This window comes from Sander lucioperca, chromosome 9, assembly GCF_008315115.2.
Source record: "Sander lucioperca isolate FBNREF2018 chromosome 9, SLUC_FBN_1.2, whole genome shotgun sequence".
Taxonomy (NCBI): domain Eukaryota; kingdom Metazoa; phylum Chordata; class Actinopteri; order Perciformes; family Percidae; genus Sander; species Sander lucioperca.
The window spans coordinates 11916560-11937413 of NC_050181.1; the positions used below are offsets into that span (position 1 = coordinate 11916560).

Genomic DNA, 20854 nt, shown 5'->3' on the forward strand with positions numbered 1-20854 from the left:
ATCAAAAGAAAAACTTTGCTTTGTGCTAATGATGAAAACTACTTCTCCCAACATTCATGGCAGGAGCCTTTAAAGTGACCAGACCCAACCAGTGTGAATATCTAAAATGTGTTTACATGTCTAATTAGCAGGGCAATAGGAGCGACTGATTCAGCAGGTCTCCAGCTTTGATAAGTTCAAGCGATGTAATGCATTATCCGTCTGATCACATTAGTCATGCAGGAGCTCTCCATCTGACCCGAGCCTGCATGGGGGTAGTGAGGCTGCTGACACACGAAACAGTCCCAGGCACGCAGATAGAGAGACACAGAGTGGGAGAGAGAGGAAGAGAGTAGGCCTGAAATCTGACACCCAGAAACACTGACTTGGTGTCTGGCTTCTCTTACTTAGTCAACCTGGACGTGCCAGCTTCCCTCGCCGTAATGGTTCCACACAAACAAAGACGTACTCAAACTCTTTTCACAGGATGTGAAGCAAGGACAGGAAAACAAATTCTAAGTGCTTCTCAGGAACTATAGAAACAATGATGATAGTTTTTTAAGTACAGAGGGGCCGGTAGTCAGGGCAAACATGAAATATAACACTAGCAGCCAAAAGGAACGTCTGTAAGTGGTAACACAAACCTTCGCCGTTGGTTTTCCATAAGCCAGCATGTGAACCTGAGCTTGTTTAAGCTTGCTAAATACTCTCCCGCCGTGACACGAGCCCGACCCTGGCACAAATATACAAGGATTGGGGTGGGGTCATCAGTTAAGGCCTGCTCTGTCGGCTATTGGCATGCACTCCCGCCTTGTTTGTCAGCTGCTTGCCAGGGGACACCTCGCTGCTGCAATGTCCCATGTTGCTGCTGTCAACACTCACACAGCACTGATATACCATGAAGAGGTATACATGCAACACACATGTGAATAACTGCATGCGACAAATGATATATGATCTTAAGAAATGTCTCCTCTCTTCAGTAAAAGGTCGAGGAGAAGGGCTGCTTCAAATCTGAACTGCTCCACTCATGTTCTCCTGCTTGCACTTCTTTTCAAAGACACACTGCAATGTAAAAAGCAAGGAGAAGCTGACTCTTTATAAAGAATATAAAAAAGACCTGACAAATTACAGGCTGTACTTCGCTCGCATACACTGCACTCAGCACATTTGGCTGTAAATGCCATGGTGAAGGTTTGAGTCATTTTCTCTGTCACTGCAGTGAAAGGATTTTCAGTTTCGTCTGCACAAACCTCCTATGGGCGAAGATGAGCCGCAGCTCAGCTCTTCAAACAGGGAGACAGGGAGGACACAGTAAGGCAGCCATTAAGGCTCCATTCTCTCATAAATTGTTTGGGTTATTCTTAACTTTTAAAAGGCTTTTCTGGCTTCATCAAAACAACGCAGATGTTTAGGGCTTGTTGATTTGTGGTTTGGAGCATGTTTTTCAAAAACACTGAGTAAAAATAGCTGATTCAATCCATAAAGAAGAGAGAATATAAACTAGGTTGAAATATGTTCATTTCCAAACTTGGTCCTAATTTGCAGGCCGAGGGGAGCCTCTGTCTCATCAGAAGCTCTGTGAAATCACGGGTTGCCAAGAACGGTGGGAAGAGAGGAGAGGCAGGGGGAAAAGCCAGGAAAAGGTCCAAGTCACTTTGTTCTTCTTTTTGGAAACGAACTCTGGTTGAACCCAGGGAGACGCCAGACAGTTTACAAAGAGCCAGGCATTACTCTCTCACTTTTTTAAGCCTTGCAATATAGAAACAGGGCCCCAACCTACTGTAGCTTCCTCCTCACAGACAGCACTCTTTAACCTTTAAATTTGGTGAACAAGTGTCTGCTGGCTTCTTCTAGATTTTTTTTGTTTTGAAAAACCTGCGCCAAACTCTGACTCATACAAATGAAATGTCGGTGAATAAGAGTTCATGTAAAATTAAGGAAAATGGTTTTGCCTCCATACTAGCCCTATTTTTAACTGTCATGGCAGTGAATGCAACCGACCAGACAAAGTGGCAAGGCTCTCTCAATAACCTCAGCGACAGCTTCAAAGTGGTGTTCACAGATAAGGTTGTATTTGATATTTCCTCCATTGAAAAGCCGCCTCTTAAACAGCTCTCTGCCACATCCTTTCAGAGAATATTTCAAGTCTTTCATCGTGTTAATGCCTGTTCTTTTAATCTGCTGTTAAGTGAGTAATAATTCACACATTCCTTTTCATGACTTTGACCCTTGTTGCAAACATAAACAGAAAATCCCTGTGACCTGCCTCTGCATTTTAAAACAGCTCACTTAGCAAACACCATCAAACTCGGCCAAGGAAAACAGACAGAGAGAGGAGTGAGAAAGCCCAAATGTCGGCATGAAAACACTCCTGTCCAATGACAGCACCTCATCTGGGGACTGTGCTGTTCACATGCATGGTGTGTGACGTCATAAATCATAAGAAAAATATATTTGTTTTATGCCAAATAAATGTACAGTGGCTTGAGAGAGGAATGATGACCATGATCTAAATTCTTTAAAAAAACATAAAATATTTGGTTTGCAAAATAAAGAAAAGAAGACACATACTAGGAATACGCGTTTGACCATAACACTGACAATATTCTCATCAGTAAGTGCAAGCAAAAATAAAACCAATCCAGCAAACAAAATAAATAAAAACAACATACCTGTTTTCTCCTTTATTTCACACAAGACGTTGAAGAGAGCAGGTTTCATTCTGTGGCAGTTCAGTGCATGTTTCCTAAAAAGAGGACAGGACACCCCTTTCCAGATCAATATTCTAACAAGTGGCAATAGTAACAAAAGCCACTTAAAAGAGTGGGGCATTCTTAAATCACAAACTATCATTATGAGTATGATTTTTTTCCCCCCAGATTCTCCTGCTGTTTTGACTGTAAGAAGCAGGCTAATTTATAAAACATCCAGGAAAGCAAAGCAAAGAAAAATATGAATATTTAGACTGAATCCATAACCTTTGGATTCAGACTAAACCCTAAATTATTTTTGTCAAATAAATACACAATTATAGAATTAAAATCTTTCCTTGCAACATAATATGCAGCAAAATCCACCCAGTTACACTACACCTGGAACATGCCTCAAATGTAGTGTGCATTATATTTTGATCATTACTGATCTGCAACATGTTATCATAGCACAGGATTACACCGTAAGCTCCTCTGTAACAATGTAGAAGTGTCTGAGTGATAACTGCTCCAACAGATCATCCTAATTTACATTAACCATACATTAATGAATAGTTTTAAAACAAATATTAACCCCAAAGTTGTTTCATATAATCAAATATGAATCGTGACAAGTTTTTTGGGGTCTTTTTTTTTCGCTTTCGCGCAGTCACGGCACTTCATTGGGCGTAATTGCATTCATTTAGAGGCACAAATCACAATGTTATTATCTCCCCCCCTCGCAACCCCAACAGCATTGGCCAATATTTCCGCTCTCTGATTAATAACACGGGAGCTTTTTGTATAGCCTCACCTCGCCTGTGCTTCGTCTAAGCTTTGGTCTGTGATGGTCATTATTTGCTGTAATATGTCTCCGATGTCCTGCTTTCTTCCCTCTCCGTCCGTCCCCGCCGTGCCATCCTGCATATGCTGCGCCAGGCCAGGGTGTCCGGCCATGCCTACCCCGTGGGAGTGCATCAACCGAGGCTGCTCGTCCATCCTTGACCACGGTCCCTGCTGCCTCGCCTCCAACTTTTTAATTTTTTAATATCAAGAGGGGGGGAAAGAAGAGAAAATATCCTCGGAAATTCCTCTGCGTCTCTCTCAGCCCCGACACTCCTCCTTTTTCCTTGGTAAGCTGTTCTGGATTTGGGAGGAGGGAGACTGACAAACCCTCTCTCTCTCTCTCTCTCTCTCTCTCTCTCTCTCTCTCTCTCTCTCTCTCTCTCTCTCTCTCTCTCTCTCTCTCTGTCTGTCTGTGTCTCTCCCAGCTGGTTTTAGGTGAAATCTGATCTGAATCGCTGCTTTTGGCTTTGGCCACTCCTGCGCCGCTACTGTAGGGAAGAAAAAAACAAAAACAGGATTGAACACTAAAGGCTCCTTAACTGATTAAAAGTGGAGCGCGTTGAGCTCCTCTTATGAAACCTCCGATTTAGCCTACACTCGAGAGCTTGCTGCGCTAAAAAGCGCTAAAGACTCAACTTGCCTTTCAAGGTTTTGGATACAAAGTAACCACCAACTGTTATTGTTTCGTTATGTCTGGTAACTGACTCATAATCAGAGTATGGATGGAAAGCCTCCGCCCCTCGAACCACGATTGGAGAAGAAGGAACAAGTCCCACCTCGGTCCTCTCAGAAAACGTCAATCATCCTCCTCGGGAAGGTGGGACACTGTAATAAACATAAAGAGATGTGACCGGACCGGGTGGCTATAGTGATGGATAGAGAGTGAATATGTAGCCTAATAAATAATTGTGAGTGGCAGTGAAGCTCTGACCCAACAGGACGGCATGGTGGTGCTTGTAGAAGACACTTTGTCACCCTGACTATATATTTTCCAGCTGAATATTTACATCCTTGTAATCAGTCAAAGGAATAATAAATCAAGATGAATTTATTAGTTTGTGGGAAGCACTTTTACAAGCCTTTTGTTGTAACACAGGGCGACAACAGTTGTTATAGCAAATGTACTGATGGCCCAGTTTAACCAGCCTAGTATTTAAACATCCTGAACTATTTTGATAATTCATTGAAGGGAAACTTCTCACACATTTAACACATCAAAGTCTGTTGGAGAGAGCACTACTGTATGTGTGGGGAAAAAAGTTGTATAATAAAGCCGAGAGGGAGTTGTGCAAAATCTGACAAATCGCCCCAAGTGATGTCACTTGAGTCAGTCTCGGTTTGGTCTGAAGAAGTTTGAAAATTAAAAAAAATAATCAGAAAGAAGTGAGCTTAACAGACATTTGTAGCTCTTCATCTCTGCTTGGAGATAGCAGCTTGAGGCTACATTAGTCGCTACTATCGTAGTCTATATCGACGATGTTTCACATCCGGGATTGTTCAGGTGCCGCCGAAAATTCCGCTGGATGTCCCTCATTTCAGCCGGATGTCCGTCACTTTCCGCTTTCTTCGTGTTAGCATTTTAAACTCTGGTGGATTTATGAGGACTATGGTTAACTGCTCCTCAGATCTCTGCAGGGTAAATCCAGACAGCTAGCTCGACTATCTGTCCAATCTGAGTTTTCTGTTGCACGACTAAAACAACCTTTGAACGTACTCATGTTCCACCAAAACAAGTCCCCCCCCGAGGCTATTTTGGAGGGTCTGGCAACGCGAGACTACTACTAATCGTAACACACTCAACTCTCCGACCAGGTTGCTTTGTAAGTTATGTAAGCGCTAGATTTTGACAAGGAAGAATGCGCAGAATACAAAAACGACAATATCTTTGATTCTGCTGCATCAATTTTGACCATTTAAAAAAAAATCTAACTGTCCATCGTAAGTCAGACAATGTTATCGAAGTGCAATGCTAAATCGGCAGAGTACTCTTTTAAACATTTTTCATGCAAAAATGGCAATAATTCACCAGTTAAAGCTCAAATGTGAATATTTTCAGGTTTTCTGTTTTAATGTTTTTTTATAGACCAAACAATTAATCAAAACAAAATCATACAGCAGATTAATCAATAGTGAAAATATTTTAAGCCTAAATTTAGACCTGTGTTTAAATTGCAATTTGCATCAAACATGTTATATTTGTTATTTGTTATTGCATGCAAATTATCCTCCATTAACACCTAAACAAATCTAAATCATAGTATGGATATGCTGCAGTTCTGTGCCTCAGAGTCTGGTCTCTGCTATATCCAAATGCTTCCTTCCCTTCTTTTACTGACCGGACAGAAATCGATCAGTCAGTTTTCTCATTACGTGCTGAATAGGGAGGTAGGGCAGTAATTGTCACAAGGGGCAGGGTGAGGTTGAGGGTAGTGGTGGTGATAATGTCTGACACTAAGGAGCTGCAAGACTGCACAGTACAGCCCTGAAATGGAAGTCTTCAGTCCAACAGCCATTCTGCTTTATTTTATACCCTATTTAACGGTCATAATGACAGAGGATTATTTTTGTGTTGTAGACCTTAAAGGAGATGGTGGTTCAGTTAAAAACACGCATACAGTGGGAAAAGAATATTCATCAGACATGACAAATATCATATTATTCTTATATTTTTGACTCAACAATTTGTCTATAAAACAGCAAATATAACACCACAATCTGATGTGAGGTTGGTTCTTCAAATCCCAATCCATACCTCCCACACATCAGTCTTCTTAGGGCAGATTTAAAAATCAAGGGCTCCATTGATTAGCGTGAAATATGATCTAAAGAGCTCATTCTCTTTGCTCTAAATTCAAATTTATTCCACTGTAAGCCAATAGACAGAAATTACCTTAATGCTCGTGGATGCTTTGGGAAAGTAAACTCTGAATAGAATAAATGAGACCTTGGTTGTGGCTCTGACGGCTGTATTTCAGAAAAAGCAGCATTTGCAGCCTTAATGAAAGAGAAAAAAAATCATCTGACATTGCATATTTTACCCTACATTAAAACCAAATGTGTTGTTGCAGCATTAATAATCCTGCAAATAAGTGGGACTTTATTATAATTGCAAATATATTTTGATGTTAAAATATTCTTATAAATAGATGTTTTTCTCCAGACGTTGCAGAGTTGTTTTTCAGAGACTTATAAATGTTAATGCCAAGCATGTTGGAATTCCCAAAAGAAATGTGAACTAGTTGAGTTAGTTGAGCTGTGGTGTGTTTACCATCATCCAGTGAGGCTGCTCTGATAAATATGGAAGAAGACAGAATGCACCATGGATTATAATACATTTGAGATTGGAAAATGGCTGCTTTAATCTTAATTTTTCGCGCAAGCCAAAATAATATAAGGTCTCATGTAATATGTTTGGATGGTCTACCTAATGTAACATCAATAAGCAGTATATAAACAATTGATAAATGGTTTACAACACACTTTAATGTAGTTGTAACCAAAAACAAGGACATTTCAATCTTAATTATTTTGCTATTTATTTTTGTGTTTATTAATGTATTTCTCAACTATTCATGCTTGAGAACACTGTATAACGTAGCTGTATAAAGCATTTATGTACTATACACATAGAAATCATTCTCAATCAGTTTTAAAATTGTTAATAAATGTGTTCAAAACTCAAGAAAACATTGCATATAATTACAACTAAGTTATGTTATCAAGCAATCATTGACTGTTTATGGGTGCTTCATAAGAGGAGTTATAGTTGTTGAAAAATCATAAGAAAAACTCATATTTGCTTTAATCTACATTACAGTGTGTTATAAAGCATTTATTATGTGTTAATATACTGCTTATAAATGCTAAATTGGAGAATTTAAAATTAGGTTCTACCACGTATCTTATAATCTAACTGAAGCTCAATATTTCATAACAAATAACATACACAAATGCTGACTCCACAGCACACATCCTCCTATCTGGACCAGGGTCAAACAACTCCTCCCAGAGAGAGCTGCAGGTCAGAGCAGGGTAAGTTATGTATGAGCTAGGAACACACCGAGGGAGAAAGCAACAACTGCATGGCACATCTCTCCAGGAAGTAACCTTGATGAAAAATTCAGTTGTTTGCAGCTCTTGGCGTCCCTCAGGCATGAATAAAGTAAGGCCCAGACAGAGAGAAAAGACCTGGGCTCAGCTTGAAACTACTCACCGACCCACTGCTGAAAAACACGCATGGGCCAGCATTAGGAGATGGGCACGAATTAAACTTTAATCACACCTCAAATAGATTAAGCGACAGGAGCCGAGTCAGCGTTTCCAAGCCCTTGCTCTGCCTCTGTTGACCATCCTCCTTTGAACTCAGTTCCAGTTTTCTTTGCACCTCAGATTAGCTTTAAGCAAAGGAGGTCCTGGAATCACACCTGAGTTAATCTGATGTTAAATATAAATCATCTCATTTAAGGATTGCCCCCAGAGTATCACACCTCCATAAAGTTGGGGGAGTTGCGAGAGACATTCACTGTCAAAAGTGACGCAGCAGAGGTCGAGATATCCTTTTAGTCCTATATGCTTTATATTTTTATTCCTTAGTGTAGGTCATGCTGGATCCTACAATACTGGTACTACTGGAGACATGTCGGTTGGAAAATAATAAAATTAAGATGACTGAATTCTATTTAGCTACTTTAGTTTCAGGGTCCTGGTTCCTTGGGCCTCTGCTCCCATAAATGGCATAACATAATTTAATGATACAGCTTTCTAGACATTTTATTAAACTGAATGAATTAAGTTCCGATAATAAAAAGAGTCAGTTCAGGATGCCCGCGATTCTCAGAAAATATATTAATCGTTTTACAGGTGTTCCTTTTGTAATGATTGTGCATGGGAAAAAGTAATTTTGGACCAGTGTGCGGGTCACATGATCCTGCAATACCGAGTGTGGCCACTATGTCAAAGATGCCTCAGAGCCGATCACGGTATCTTGATGTTGGCTCACTGTCCCACCGTCATGACACTGCCACACTTAAACGGAACCAAGCCATCGTAATTGTTATGTAAGGGATGATGCAAAACGAGCCGGTCATTATGGCGAATTAAAACCCCGAGAGGGTGATGCAGGATCCCGACATGAAGCAGAGGGGTCTTGAATCAGCCTGAAGGGGTTCAATTTGCATTAATGACTGGTTCGCTCTACATTATATTGCTTACTACACGACTTATTACACTGCTACTCGTACAGAGGTTACCTGCTGATGACGCCAGTTGGGACGGTTAACTTTACCGCTGATGAGCGCGGCTCTCCGGTGGCTAACCATGGAGCTAACTAATGCTCTGTTTGCACTGTTGACATTAGCGCTTGCTTGTTAGTGATCCTTGTTTCCTCCAACCTAGTCTCGCATTGCCGGACCTTCCTCCACAGCGCTGTGTAGGAGGGTCTGGCTAGTCCACACAGCATTCTGGGATGGGAGAAAAACACGCTCTGGTTTATTGACATTTCTTTAAACCAATCACAATCGTCTTGGGCGGCGCTAAGCACCGGACGGAGCCACGGTGCTGCTGCAAAATAGTCTCAGGAAGGAACTTGTTTTAGTGGAACATGTGTACGTTCAAAGGTTGTTTTTCGTGCAAAAGAAAACTCAGATTGGACAGATAGTCTAGCTAGCTGTCTGGATTTACCCTGCAGAGATCTGAGGAGCAGTTCACCATAGTCCTCATTAATCGACTGGAGTTTAAAATTACAACACAAAGAAAGCATAAGGTAACGGACATCCGGCAAAAAAGAGGAAATTTGGCGGAATTTCCGGCAGCACCGGAGCAATCCCGGAAGTGGAACATCGTGGATATACATTACTTCCACCATGTCTCTCCCTTTCTGATCCGCTGATCAGCGCTATGAGCTCCGTATGAGCACAAATATTGATTTAAATGGTCCGCCAGAGTCTATGATTAAAACTCTGTCCATGGCAACGGGCTGTTATATTAGCAGACTGCAGAATGCCATGATTGACCAATCAGAATAAAGTGTTCAACCAAGCTGTGTAATAAAACATGGTAACACTGGTACTTTTCCTACTACACTGTATGACAACTCAACATGTTGACTGTGAAAACGGCCTATTTCCATAATGAAACTGAAAAGCATCTTTCATTAGACCTTTCCCGCCTCATCTAAAGTCCCCAGGTTATATCATATGGTTTTTTGCTATAAAATATGTCATTTCCAAACTGTAGTCTCCTGATGATACCATCAGGGTTATTTTCTAAAAACTCCCTTAAGTTGTACTCCTCATTATGAATCTTTATGTGTAAAATTTGCATAGTGCCCCTTTAATTCAGTCCTGGCAATGAACATGATGTTTTCTCAGTAACCACTTTTCTAAAACTTGATTCCAGAAATCTTTAAAAAAAAAAAAAAAAGTCTAATGTCCTTGTGCCTTTATTTAAGGAAATCACATTTTGGGACTCAAGAATAGTCTAGTTAAGTTAAGATTTTATGCTGTTTCATTCCTTGTTCCTCCGTTTTGAGTAAACTAATTCCTGTCTTTAGCCCGGCAGGATTTGCCTGTTTCTTGTAGCTAATGATCATTTTTAGTGTGGATAAGCTGGATGTGTCTTTGTGCAGCTGAGGCTGGGTCAGGGTGAAGGATGACTGATATGAAGGGGTTGACTTGTCACATAGCATTTGACTTACTATCCTTGGAACAGGATAAAAGGGAAGCCAAATGTCAAGTGATACAAGTGACGCATCCACACACACACACACACACACACACACACACACACACACACACACACACACACACACACACACACACACACACACACAGGGTTGAAGAGATGAATGTTTTATAATAAAACCTAAAAACCCACCAGCCATTCTGTGGACGGCATGTAAAAACAGTAAGCTTATCAGTTCCGTGAAAATAATAGTCACCGGTGGCACTCGCAGTGTGTGTCAGCCACAGGATTTCCATGCCCTTTTCCGTGAGTGTGTCTGTTCTTGCTGTAGGGCCCCTGTAAGCCCTTAGACCTCTTGGCAAAGCGTGGGCTGTGCCTGGTGGGGGGGGTTTGACGGATGCCGGAGCCTCGGAGCCTGCTAGCTGCTCTGTGAATTTTCCCAGACTCATTTGCATTCATAAAGAGCCTACTCCTTGTCACAGAGTGTTTTCTTTTTTAGTCTGCCTCCAAAAATCCTGTGCCACTCCTGATGGGAGTGCGCCGGGAAAATCCGACTGTCAAAGACGACAAGATGAATGAATCCCTGTGTCAGACAAGTGTGGCTTCAACGATGACAGATGGAGGAGAGCTGTCCCTCTGTCGATCGGTAGGCTTCATTTTAGAATAAATAAATCTGAATTTCACCCCCTCCCATAATTACAAGGATGCTTTATTTGACAGCTCTCTGTGTTTGTTGATGGGAGTGTGTGTGTGTGTGTGTGTGTGTGTGTGTGTGAGTGTGTGTGTGTGTGTGTGTGTGGTGGCACTGACCAGGTGACAGCTTGATTTAATTCCACATGGGAGTGACTGCAGTGTTGTGCAGTGGTTTTCAATTCTGACTTTTTCATTCTAGCTTTCTAATCAAGCCCTGATGCCCACGTGAAACAGCAGGTGAATGTAAACATGCAATTAATTTCCAAATTCTCCTCCTCACGCATCTGCCCCGCTGAAGTGTCCATGAGCAAAATGCTGCATCCCCTCTACTCACCTACCATTAGGGAAGTTGTTCTGTAGGCATCCCTGCACTCTGACCTCTTGTTGAAGAAGGACAGAGGCATCACAAAGAATTATTGGGCCCATTATCATGATCTTCTTCTATAACAGGAACTGCTGTACAATGAACTGCTGCTACAAGGGGACCCGAAACATAAATTTCACTGATTTTCTTTTATGCAAAAATGGAAGAAAAAAAGAAGCTACACAAGGCTTTGAAGATCTTGTTGTTTTTCCACTAAACAGTGGAAAACAACAGAGCAAGTTGAATGTGAGCGACACAGATTCCCTAAACCTCAAAGAACACGGCACAAGTGGAGGATGATAAAAAAGGAGAACATCTGGTGAGCCGAGCACAGTGCCAGGACAAGACAAAGCCATGTGTCTGGCAAACACATACCTACACACATTCCAAAACACACACACACACACACACACACACACACACACACACACACACACACACACACACACACACACACACACTTATTCATGCATGCACAACTCAAACCTGCCTGCCCCCGAACTTGCAAACAAGCAAAAAAAAAATCCCCCCTACACACACTTACAATCACACACATACATGCACGTTACATTCATTGTGCCGGCACTCACGCACAGCAGGGTGCAGTAAGAGAGAAAGAAAAAAGAAAAAGAAAAAGTAGGATGTGATTGGAGAGTCTGCTGTTCAGACAAGACTAATCTGCATACTCAGAGGCTTAGAAGTGAATATGCATGAGAGAATAAAACGATATGCCTTCAAGCAGACCACCCGCTCTCTTTGGATTACTGTGCCCACCTCCGAGCCTTTTATCTTGTTGTTGGCATGCAATCAAGCTGATTGAGTGTGCACTGGCTGAAGGTTTCATACAATGGTATGGACTTAAGATATGTTAACCTGTTGAGAATTTTTTTTAAAACACTGTCACCAAAGCAAAAGGAAAATTCGAAAATAAAAAGGGTTTAAAATTTGACCGAAATATGTACCAGAATTATCCTAGACTAGGATACACAAAAAACACTCTCTAGGACCTAGAGGGTGTTTTTTGTGCATATTGTTCAAGTCTGATTTGATTTAACTGGAAGAAGAACCAACTGAAGAAAAAGAAGCCAAACAGAGAGAGAATGAATACTGTATTTGGAAGAACTGCTCTGTATTAGACACGGAGCTCTGATTACCCATCAAATATTGAAGAAATGTCTGCTGGAACCATGAATTCATAGATCAGACAGACTTCTTCTAAGACTGTCCTCGCCAATGAATGAATATTTCATTTCAGAAAATAGAGTGGCCCTGAAAGGCACCATTATCAAACCCTAATGTTGGGGGGGAAAACATTCTCCACATTTAGTTGAAAGTTAGGGTGAAATGATAAGAGTTGTCCATGCGTAACACAATCTGATGGGGTAATGCATTGGCATCACATTAGCATGAGTGTATTTGACTCTATGGCAGCGCGAGTGTGCCTGCGTGTGTGTAGCTTTTCCCAAAGGATCAAATGAGAAACTGGGGAACTCGGAGCACAAGGGTTTTTAATTCATCATCTCGCTCATCTGGTGAGACGGAACAAAAGTCAAAAATGTTTAAAAACTCAGCTCACACAGAGTCAGTGCATTAAGGTGTAGAGAAATAATCAGATCTTTTAGGTAGTGATCTAATTTTAGCAAAGGTTGATAGTTTTTTCCTTTTTTTCAGGCAAAGAATATCCCAGTTAACCAGAATCCTGCTGGAGATACCTCATTATTTGACAGAATATACCAAGTTCGTTCGAGTGTGCACAATAAACGCCATTAAAGGCCATTGTTTCGGTTTCAGGGACACAAGGGCAGGCAGTAGTGGAAAGTACATTTACTTTATTACTGTGTTTTAGTACATTTTTGAGATACTTGTTTTTTGTATGAGTATTTCGATTTGATGCTACTTTATACAACTTATATATTACACTACTCCACTACATTTATTTGACACCTGAATGCTTCTGATACCAAAATATTGTCCCCTTGCCTAGAGATTTTGCTTTAATATCTGTTTAGATTAAGGAGGCATGACTTGAGGCAAAGATGCTTCCATGCAAGTGGAAAATGTTTTAACTTGAGCAATACATTTGCGCTTATGCAGAGACGTACACCAGCAAAAAAGTGTGTGCATGTTGCCAGCTAGCTACAGATGGCACCTGCACTTTCTTGGCGTACTAGTAGTAGTTGTTACATAATTCTAACAATAATTATATACATATCACATAGGGCTGGGCAAGTTAACGCGTCATTATCGCGTTAACTCATTAATTCATTAACGGCGACAATTATTTTATCGCGCATTAACGCAGTTTTTATTATTTCTTTTATTATTGTAAAAGTTTGTTGCTCACAGGTTTTTATTTTGTAAAAGTCTGTTGCTGACGTGATGCCGTGCTTACAGGAACCGGAAAAGAAAAGAATTGGTGGATAAACAAACCAACAAACATGGGGTTCCTGGATAGCTCAGTTGGTAGAGCAAGCGCACATATATAGAGGTTTACTCCTCGATGCAGCGGCCCCTGGCTCGACTCTGACCTGTGGCCCTTTGCTGCATGTCATTCCCCCTCTCTTTCCCCTTTTATTTCTTCAGCTGTCCTGTCGATAAAGACCTAAAAAAAGCCCAAAAAATAAATAAATAAAAACAACAAACATGGAGAATGGTGCAGAACTTTGACATGGCCATTTTCATTTTAAAGTTCTTCCAGACGGCGCAGTCGACAGAACCAAAGTTATTTTTAACCACTGCAAAGTTGAATTTTCTTATCACTGGAGTACTGAAATATCACCTAAATGCAATACACACTTGATACCAGTAAATCATTCAACGAAACAAACAGTGGTGCAAGGCTTCGGCAGACTACATCAGATGCAGCGTGTGGGAGAAGTATAGATAAACAAAGGCAAGAGAAGCTAACAAATGCCATAGCGATAGCTACAGACTGCATGCCGATTACTGTTGTGGATGATGTCGGTCTGAGAAACATTCTGAGAATCGCAACAAATGACGGCAGGTATGAGATTCCCTCAAGACGCACCATCACAAGAAGAATACACAAGTTTTATGAAAAGGAGAGGACTGCAAAAGCGACAACTTTACAATGTGCACCCGCTGTTGCTCTCACTGGGGACTACTGGACATCACTGGGTAACCATAATTACCTTGAAGTTACAGTGCATTATATTGATGAACAGTGGGCGCTGCATTCACATGCTCTGACTGTAATGAAAACAGAGGAGAGACATTATGTTGAAACGTGTGCGGGACACTTTATTGAAGTTGCACAGCAGTGGAATGTGTCAAATAAAGTCACCACACTTAGCACAGATAGTGCACGAAATATGATCGCTGCTGCGAGACATCTGCCTTTTGATCATGTTCCCTGCTTTGCAAATGTTTTATTTAACTGCTACTGTATAAACAAAATGCTGATGTTAAGAGTTTGCAGAACAAATGTTACGGCACTTTCGTTCATATGGCAGAACATTTAAAATAAAATTGCGCTATACACTACTTTTGAATTCATTGTTGGATTTTGCGTATAACAATGCGATTAATCACGATTAATCAGGGAAATCATGTGATTAATCTTGATTAAAACTTTTAATCGTTGCCCAGCCCTACAGTGTAAACTCAAACAGTATATAGAGACTGAAAACGATTAGGCTGAAGCAAAAGCTTATATATGCCTATCCTATGTTCTTATTGATTAAATCTATACACATCAACAGGGTGAATAAACAGGGACAGCAAAAACAGCTCCGCGTTCAAATTTATGCGAAGCCCTGAAAGAAACATGGAGGAAAGTTTTTCGAATGGGTTGAAAAAAATTAGAAAGACATACTTTTGCGAGATCCCGCTAAAGAAGATCCCCATTTCCTCCCATTGAAATATTTTCCTCCGTGTCCCTTCCTGGGCTCTGTATATTTGTATATATATATAACGTGAGGCAAATATTTTCTTGTTGGTTAGATATGCTAACTAGGGAGCTACGTAAAATAGAATCCATATCATCCTTTCGTAAATCATCACCTATATGCAGCAAAAATGAAATGTTGGTGAAGTAATTTTTCTTTTGATGGTGTACAGTAGGCGGAAATCTGATTACTCAGCATGGTGCAATTAAACTGGGATTATACAGTAATCAGACTAATGTGACGCATGCAAACGCTTTATTTCATTTCCCGCCTTCAATTGTTTTTTGTGTTTGTGTGTGCATTCAAACACAGTTACTCATGCCATAATCCACAGTGTATACCAAGAGCAGGAGAGGTCAACCTGAGCAACAACACCTGCAAAGTCTCTGCTTCTTCCTCTCTTTAATTTTCCTGCACATACAGAAAGACAAAGAGAGGGTGAGAAGCACAGACAGAGATGTCCGTGGTGTGGAAATAGTTAAAGTCATAAAGACGTACAGTGCCTCAGCCCTGACCCCGTGCCCTCCTAGGTATCCCCCTGCGCAGAATTCTTATTCCCTCCCAAACTGACAAAGTGTTTTTAATCTTTTCTTTCCCTCTCTCCTGGAGATTGGGGAAACAAAAATCAATAGCTCCTGGCAGGCGATCTAGCAGGCTGGTGAATTACAGGGTCTGCACTGCAACCAGAGCGCTGCATCATAGGGGCCTTGGAATGAGAGACCTTGGGAGAGGCATCAGAGACACGGAGGTTGCAGGGTCACTCTGGTTCCGTAGTCTGAGGAGCAGGGTATTTACTGCCTAGGCCAGCTCGCCGCGATGAAAAATAACTGCCAAACAGTACAGAGAGAGGGATGGCTGGGTGAGAAGGATGGTGAGAGAGACAGATAAGACAGACAGAAAGGAAGAGAGAGGTTGGTGGTGCATATAAGAGCAGCTAAAGTCTTGGGAGAGTTTGCTATGATTTGTGTGTGTGTGTGTGTGTGTGTGTGTGTGTGTGTGTGTGTCCACATGTGCTATGTGCAGTACAGGTATCATGTCAAGCAGAAGACTAATGCTTTTTTCCTTGTCTCTCCCAAATGGGAAATGATTCATTAGCGTTTGGTTATTTAGAACGTGGCAGCGCTGGCAGATCAATATGCATGGGCCCATCTGTCAATACGTGATTTCTGCTGGTAATTAGCTGATGTGGGCCAGTGGTTGTGAATATTGCCTGGCAACTGACAGCCTAGTTGTTTCTGTCATCACTGGGGGGTACACAGGTGGTAGTAGCTCACTGCCGATCGATAAAATATTGTGCTTCAAGGTCTAAACCAGGTTCATAAAGACATCCTCCATGATGGAGTAAAGAGGCATTTCTAAATTTTTATTCATTTCAGTATGAAGTAGGGTTTAGATTTATGCTCAAAAACCAAAGGAATTCAATCATAAATCCTAAATAATAACAATGAAAGTTGAAGTTTTACATAAAATTTGAACAGCCATTTCTGAAAACATACATTTGCTCCAGAGGTGGAGACTGGTTCTCAGGCACTATGAAAATGTGTCAAATCACTCAATTATAACAACTCGAGACAGCTGGCAGCGAGACAATTAGGAGTGTGAAAATTATAATGATGATTATGATGAACATAAATTTTAATTGCTTTGTTTTCAAAGTGAGGAGATATTTACAGGCTAGTCTGTCTGTGGCTAACGTAAATTTCTTGGTTCAGTTGAAGTCACTTTCACAACTTTCAAATGATGACATCATCGCTGTCCGATGAAAAACTAATTTCACTGAGTCTCCATATTTGGAGATTTTAAATTTTTCACATAAACTGGCAGATCAAGTGTTGAAACCTACTTCTTTAGTAAAACAAACCACTCAAAAATATATTGAAAATGTACTGTCACCATGGATGAATTATTAAGCGGCCCTGAGCACAGGCCCACGAGCCCAAGGGTTTAGGAGCCTGCATGAACTGACAAAAATGTTAAAAAGTCAATAAAAAAAAAAATACAAAGAGACACAAAATGACCACAAAGAGACGCAAAACAACCACAGACGCAAAACTACCACAAAGACACGCAAGGTGACCACAGAGATATGCAAAACGACCACAAAAAGATGCAAAACAACCTCAAAAAGACCCAAAACGACCACGATAAGTAAAATGACCACAAACAAACACAGAAGGACCATACAGAGATATACAACAACAACAAAAAGATACAAAATGACAACAAAGAAATGCAAAAAAACCACGTATTCTAATCAGTCCTTGAAGCCGAAAACAGGGCAGTTTTTCTTCATTCTGGAGATTCTGCAGTTTGAACAAAAGCTAATGAAAGACGACCAACACATATGCTGTACAGACATCATCACTATTATCCAGTCACACCAAAAACATTTGAATCTTTGAGCTCCTTACATTTAATCAGCTAAACCCAGATGCCACATTAAATGTATTGACTTTGTTTTGGTTTCTGTTTGCTTTCCATTACACTAGTAGCAGCACTATAAGGAGTTTATTGAACTGCATCGTGTGTCAATAAAACAATGTCATTCATTAATCTCTAAACATTAAATTCGGGGGAATTTGCCTTTATTCTTAAACAATTTTTCTTCAGTACTACATTGGAGCTGTTGTGTTACATTCCCTGATTTTATCCTCACAATTTATGTCCAAGTTCATAAGTTCACTCAAATAGAAAAGCCAACAAGCAGAGGTGGTGTAAACCCCTGCACAAGGATGCCTCTCTGTCTCTCATTGGCATTTGCATATTAGAGTGTTTTCTGGGGAAAATGAGCTGTAGAAATTAATTCAGGATTAATTGGTGCCTTTATCTCGTTAGGACAATCTAATTTAGGGGATGATGGAATTGTTTAGGCTCCCTTTTGCATAATTGGATTGCGGTGAATGGCTGTCATTACCGTCTTTTTAGCATCGTCTGCGGGCCCCCTCTCTCTCTTGCAGGCCCCAGCCTCATAAAGAGCGATGATGTGTTACGCCAGTGTTTTGCTAACCCCTGAAACACACCAAGCATGCTGCAAGAGGCAAGCATGTGGCTAACCGCTCAGCAGTGATTAACTCTCTTCTCAGAGCCATTAGCATTACAGCAAGCAGCACGCTGTTGAGGAGATTTCACATGAACACATAAGCATGTGGCTAACAACACGGCGATCATCGACTGTTAGAGACAGCGATTAGTTTTTAGTCTCAGCCGATGTCATGCTTTGTGGTTTGTGGTTCTGACAGCATTACCTGGCCCCTGAAGAAGTTGGACATGACATCTCAAAATCTGTCAATGCAAAGGCTTTCCTTTTCTTTTCTTGTCCAGCACATTTCGACACATTTCGCCCTTTCATTACTTCAACAATATCTCTGAGACAGTTTGCAGTGGGCAGTTTTTTTTTTCAACGTGGGATGAAAATCAATAGGCGAGGAGCTAAGCTCATGTAAAGGATCACTCACTGGAATACCTGATCTTCTCACTTCAACAACATTGATGTAACTATGGAAACAAGTTCCCAAGATGAACAGGGATATGCCTATCTCCTGACAAAAGGCTTTTTTATATCTCTCCCAGCCAGTTACCCTATACCACAACACAGGAGAAGCTTATATCTGCTGCTACCCTCCATGATACCATCATCATTTTTCTGAAAGCACAAATTGTATAGATATTATTCTGCGGGCCGCTCTCTGGTAAACAAGGCAGAGTGAAATCTAATCTATGGTGCTGATACTCAGGCTGTGCCAGGCTAATTGAGTTGATGTAGTCTGTCCCTGGAGAAGCTGGACATACAGTAAAGACGGACTCTATCAAATGCTATAGCTCATGTACTGTACTTACTGGAAGTGACTTGCGTTTATATTGTCACAGGTGTCAACGGTCACATGAAAACTACTGACACTACAACCTGATCACTTGCATGTTACTATGAGGGCTAAACTGCAGAAAAGAAACAACATGCTAGAGTCTTTCCAGATTCTGCCCTCATTCTCTGCTATGCTTTCCCCCACCATGTTCATGATGCATACTGTGTCATGCTTTTGATGCATTTTAGCCCCCCTCTCTTCGTCTAGTGCCATTTCCATTCTTTGCATAAATGCAGTCTAACAGTATTAAGTATTCATGCATGTTGGGGAAGGTGGTGCCTGTCCTTCAGGGTAAGTGTCAGGCCTGCGTGCGGCACAAGAAAAGCCCCGGGGAGAGGAGAACATTAGGATCCATCAGCCTGACAGACAAATCATTCTCTCATGTAAACATAAATATGAGGGTATGTTTCCACCGCCATCCCACTATCTGTTGCTAGGCTACCTTGCATTAAGCAGTGTAGCTGTCCCTGTTCATTTTGCTCCAGGGATTCCAGCAATACCATCATATAACCTGCTGAGTCTTAATGAGAAGGCCTGCTCATATAAGTGGATATGAACATGGTGAGATGTGAAATTTATTCAAAACACAGGAATTCAGATGTCTGTAAGCGTAGTAGCAGCATGGAAATGTTTATGAATTTGAAGTGTTTTGGAAAAGAAGCTTTGAGGGAAATATCTCTCTGCCTCTGCACAAACACACCTGACACAAGAAAAGGTCACAATGGATCAACACACACACACACAAACACACACATGCACTGATGCAACACACATTGGCTCACAATAAACAATATGTGACGCTGAGCTCCATAAAGGTCATTTGCTGTTGAGAAATCACTGATCCCCAAAAGCATTAACAAAGTCAATTAACTATTCTCCCACAAAGAAGAAAGGAACCCATCTCCAATAAAAATAGAGCGCAGAGTGTCGTCCAAGCACCCCCACAATTATAACAACTCTGCGTCCCCAGATAATTATGTGAGCCATAAATGGATAGAGAAAGACAGTAGAAGGCAATGGTCACTGAGAAGAAAGAGCAGGGAGATGAGGGAAAGGAGCGCCAACAGCTGGTTTGAATAGATTGTGTGTGGGATGAATTAAAAAGTTGAACCTTTCCCTGGCCGTATTCAGATGTCTGCCTCTGGGTGATTAATCATGGCCGTCAGGACCTGTAATCCCTTTCAATGGGAAACAAATGCAGCCACTGTCCTCTCTTTTCCAAAGCGCCCAGGGCCCAGGGCCACCAGCCCGCCTGCCTGGTCACAATACCTGAACCACAGAGAAGGCACCCTGGGGAGCGAGGCTGTGTGGACACACTGTAATCTGCTCCAAACATGATGGGATGAACAAAAACAGCGGATTTCAACAAAATTGTATGGCACCCTTTATTGGTTTTGTACATTCTTTTTGTATCTCACAGTCAATAGTTGAGGCAGGTGGCATGACTGCAGGTCCAAATGGTGAAATGTAAATGGAGCAGCTATGAAAAAAACAACAGCCATGCCTTCAGGGATTTAAAGAAAGCTGTGAATGGCTTTCAGATGACAGAGGAGTTTTCTCCCTGACTGATATCAGACCTCTTCTGCTTGCAGCTGCTTTAGTCAGTGAACTTCATGTCACGTTCCTACATGGTGGTAAACAGCTGATCTAGTTTAGAAAAGACAGTGAGAAAGTCAAGAGCCAGCAACATTGAGGGCCCGGGAGAAGAAAGTGTGTCATCAGCATAAAAATAGAAGCCCTCTAACGAATTCCTAATCATATCCCCCATTTCCTCGAGGGGCTATGCTAAAGAGGTTAAAACACCAGCCGGTAGATGAGAATATGTGG

The 20854-nt window shown here is 41.3% G+C and overlaps 1 protein-coding gene across 4 annotated transcripts in view; it reads right to left on the bottom strand.

Annotated features, from left to right (window-relative positions):
* pbx1a (pre-B-cell leukemia homeobox 1a) overlaps positions 1–4219 on the bottom strand; it is a 48361-nt gene extending 44142 nt beyond the window's left edge. For 2 of the 4 annotated variants that reach the window (XM_031294244.2, XM_031294242.2), the window contains exons 1-2: positions 3487–4219; positions 2655–2728 (exon numbers count right to left, since the gene is read on the bottom strand). In XM_031294244.2, coding sequence (XP_031150104.1) covers positions 2655–2728; positions 3487–3671 — 259 coding nt within the window. In that variant the 5' untranslated portion in view covers positions 3672–4219. The remainder of the gene's footprint in view (positions 1–2654; positions 2729–3486) is intronic. The other 2 variants (XM_031294245.2, XM_031294243.2) reach the window with 1 other exon arrangement.
* Between the last annotated feature and the right edge of the window lie 16635 nt (positions 4220–20854).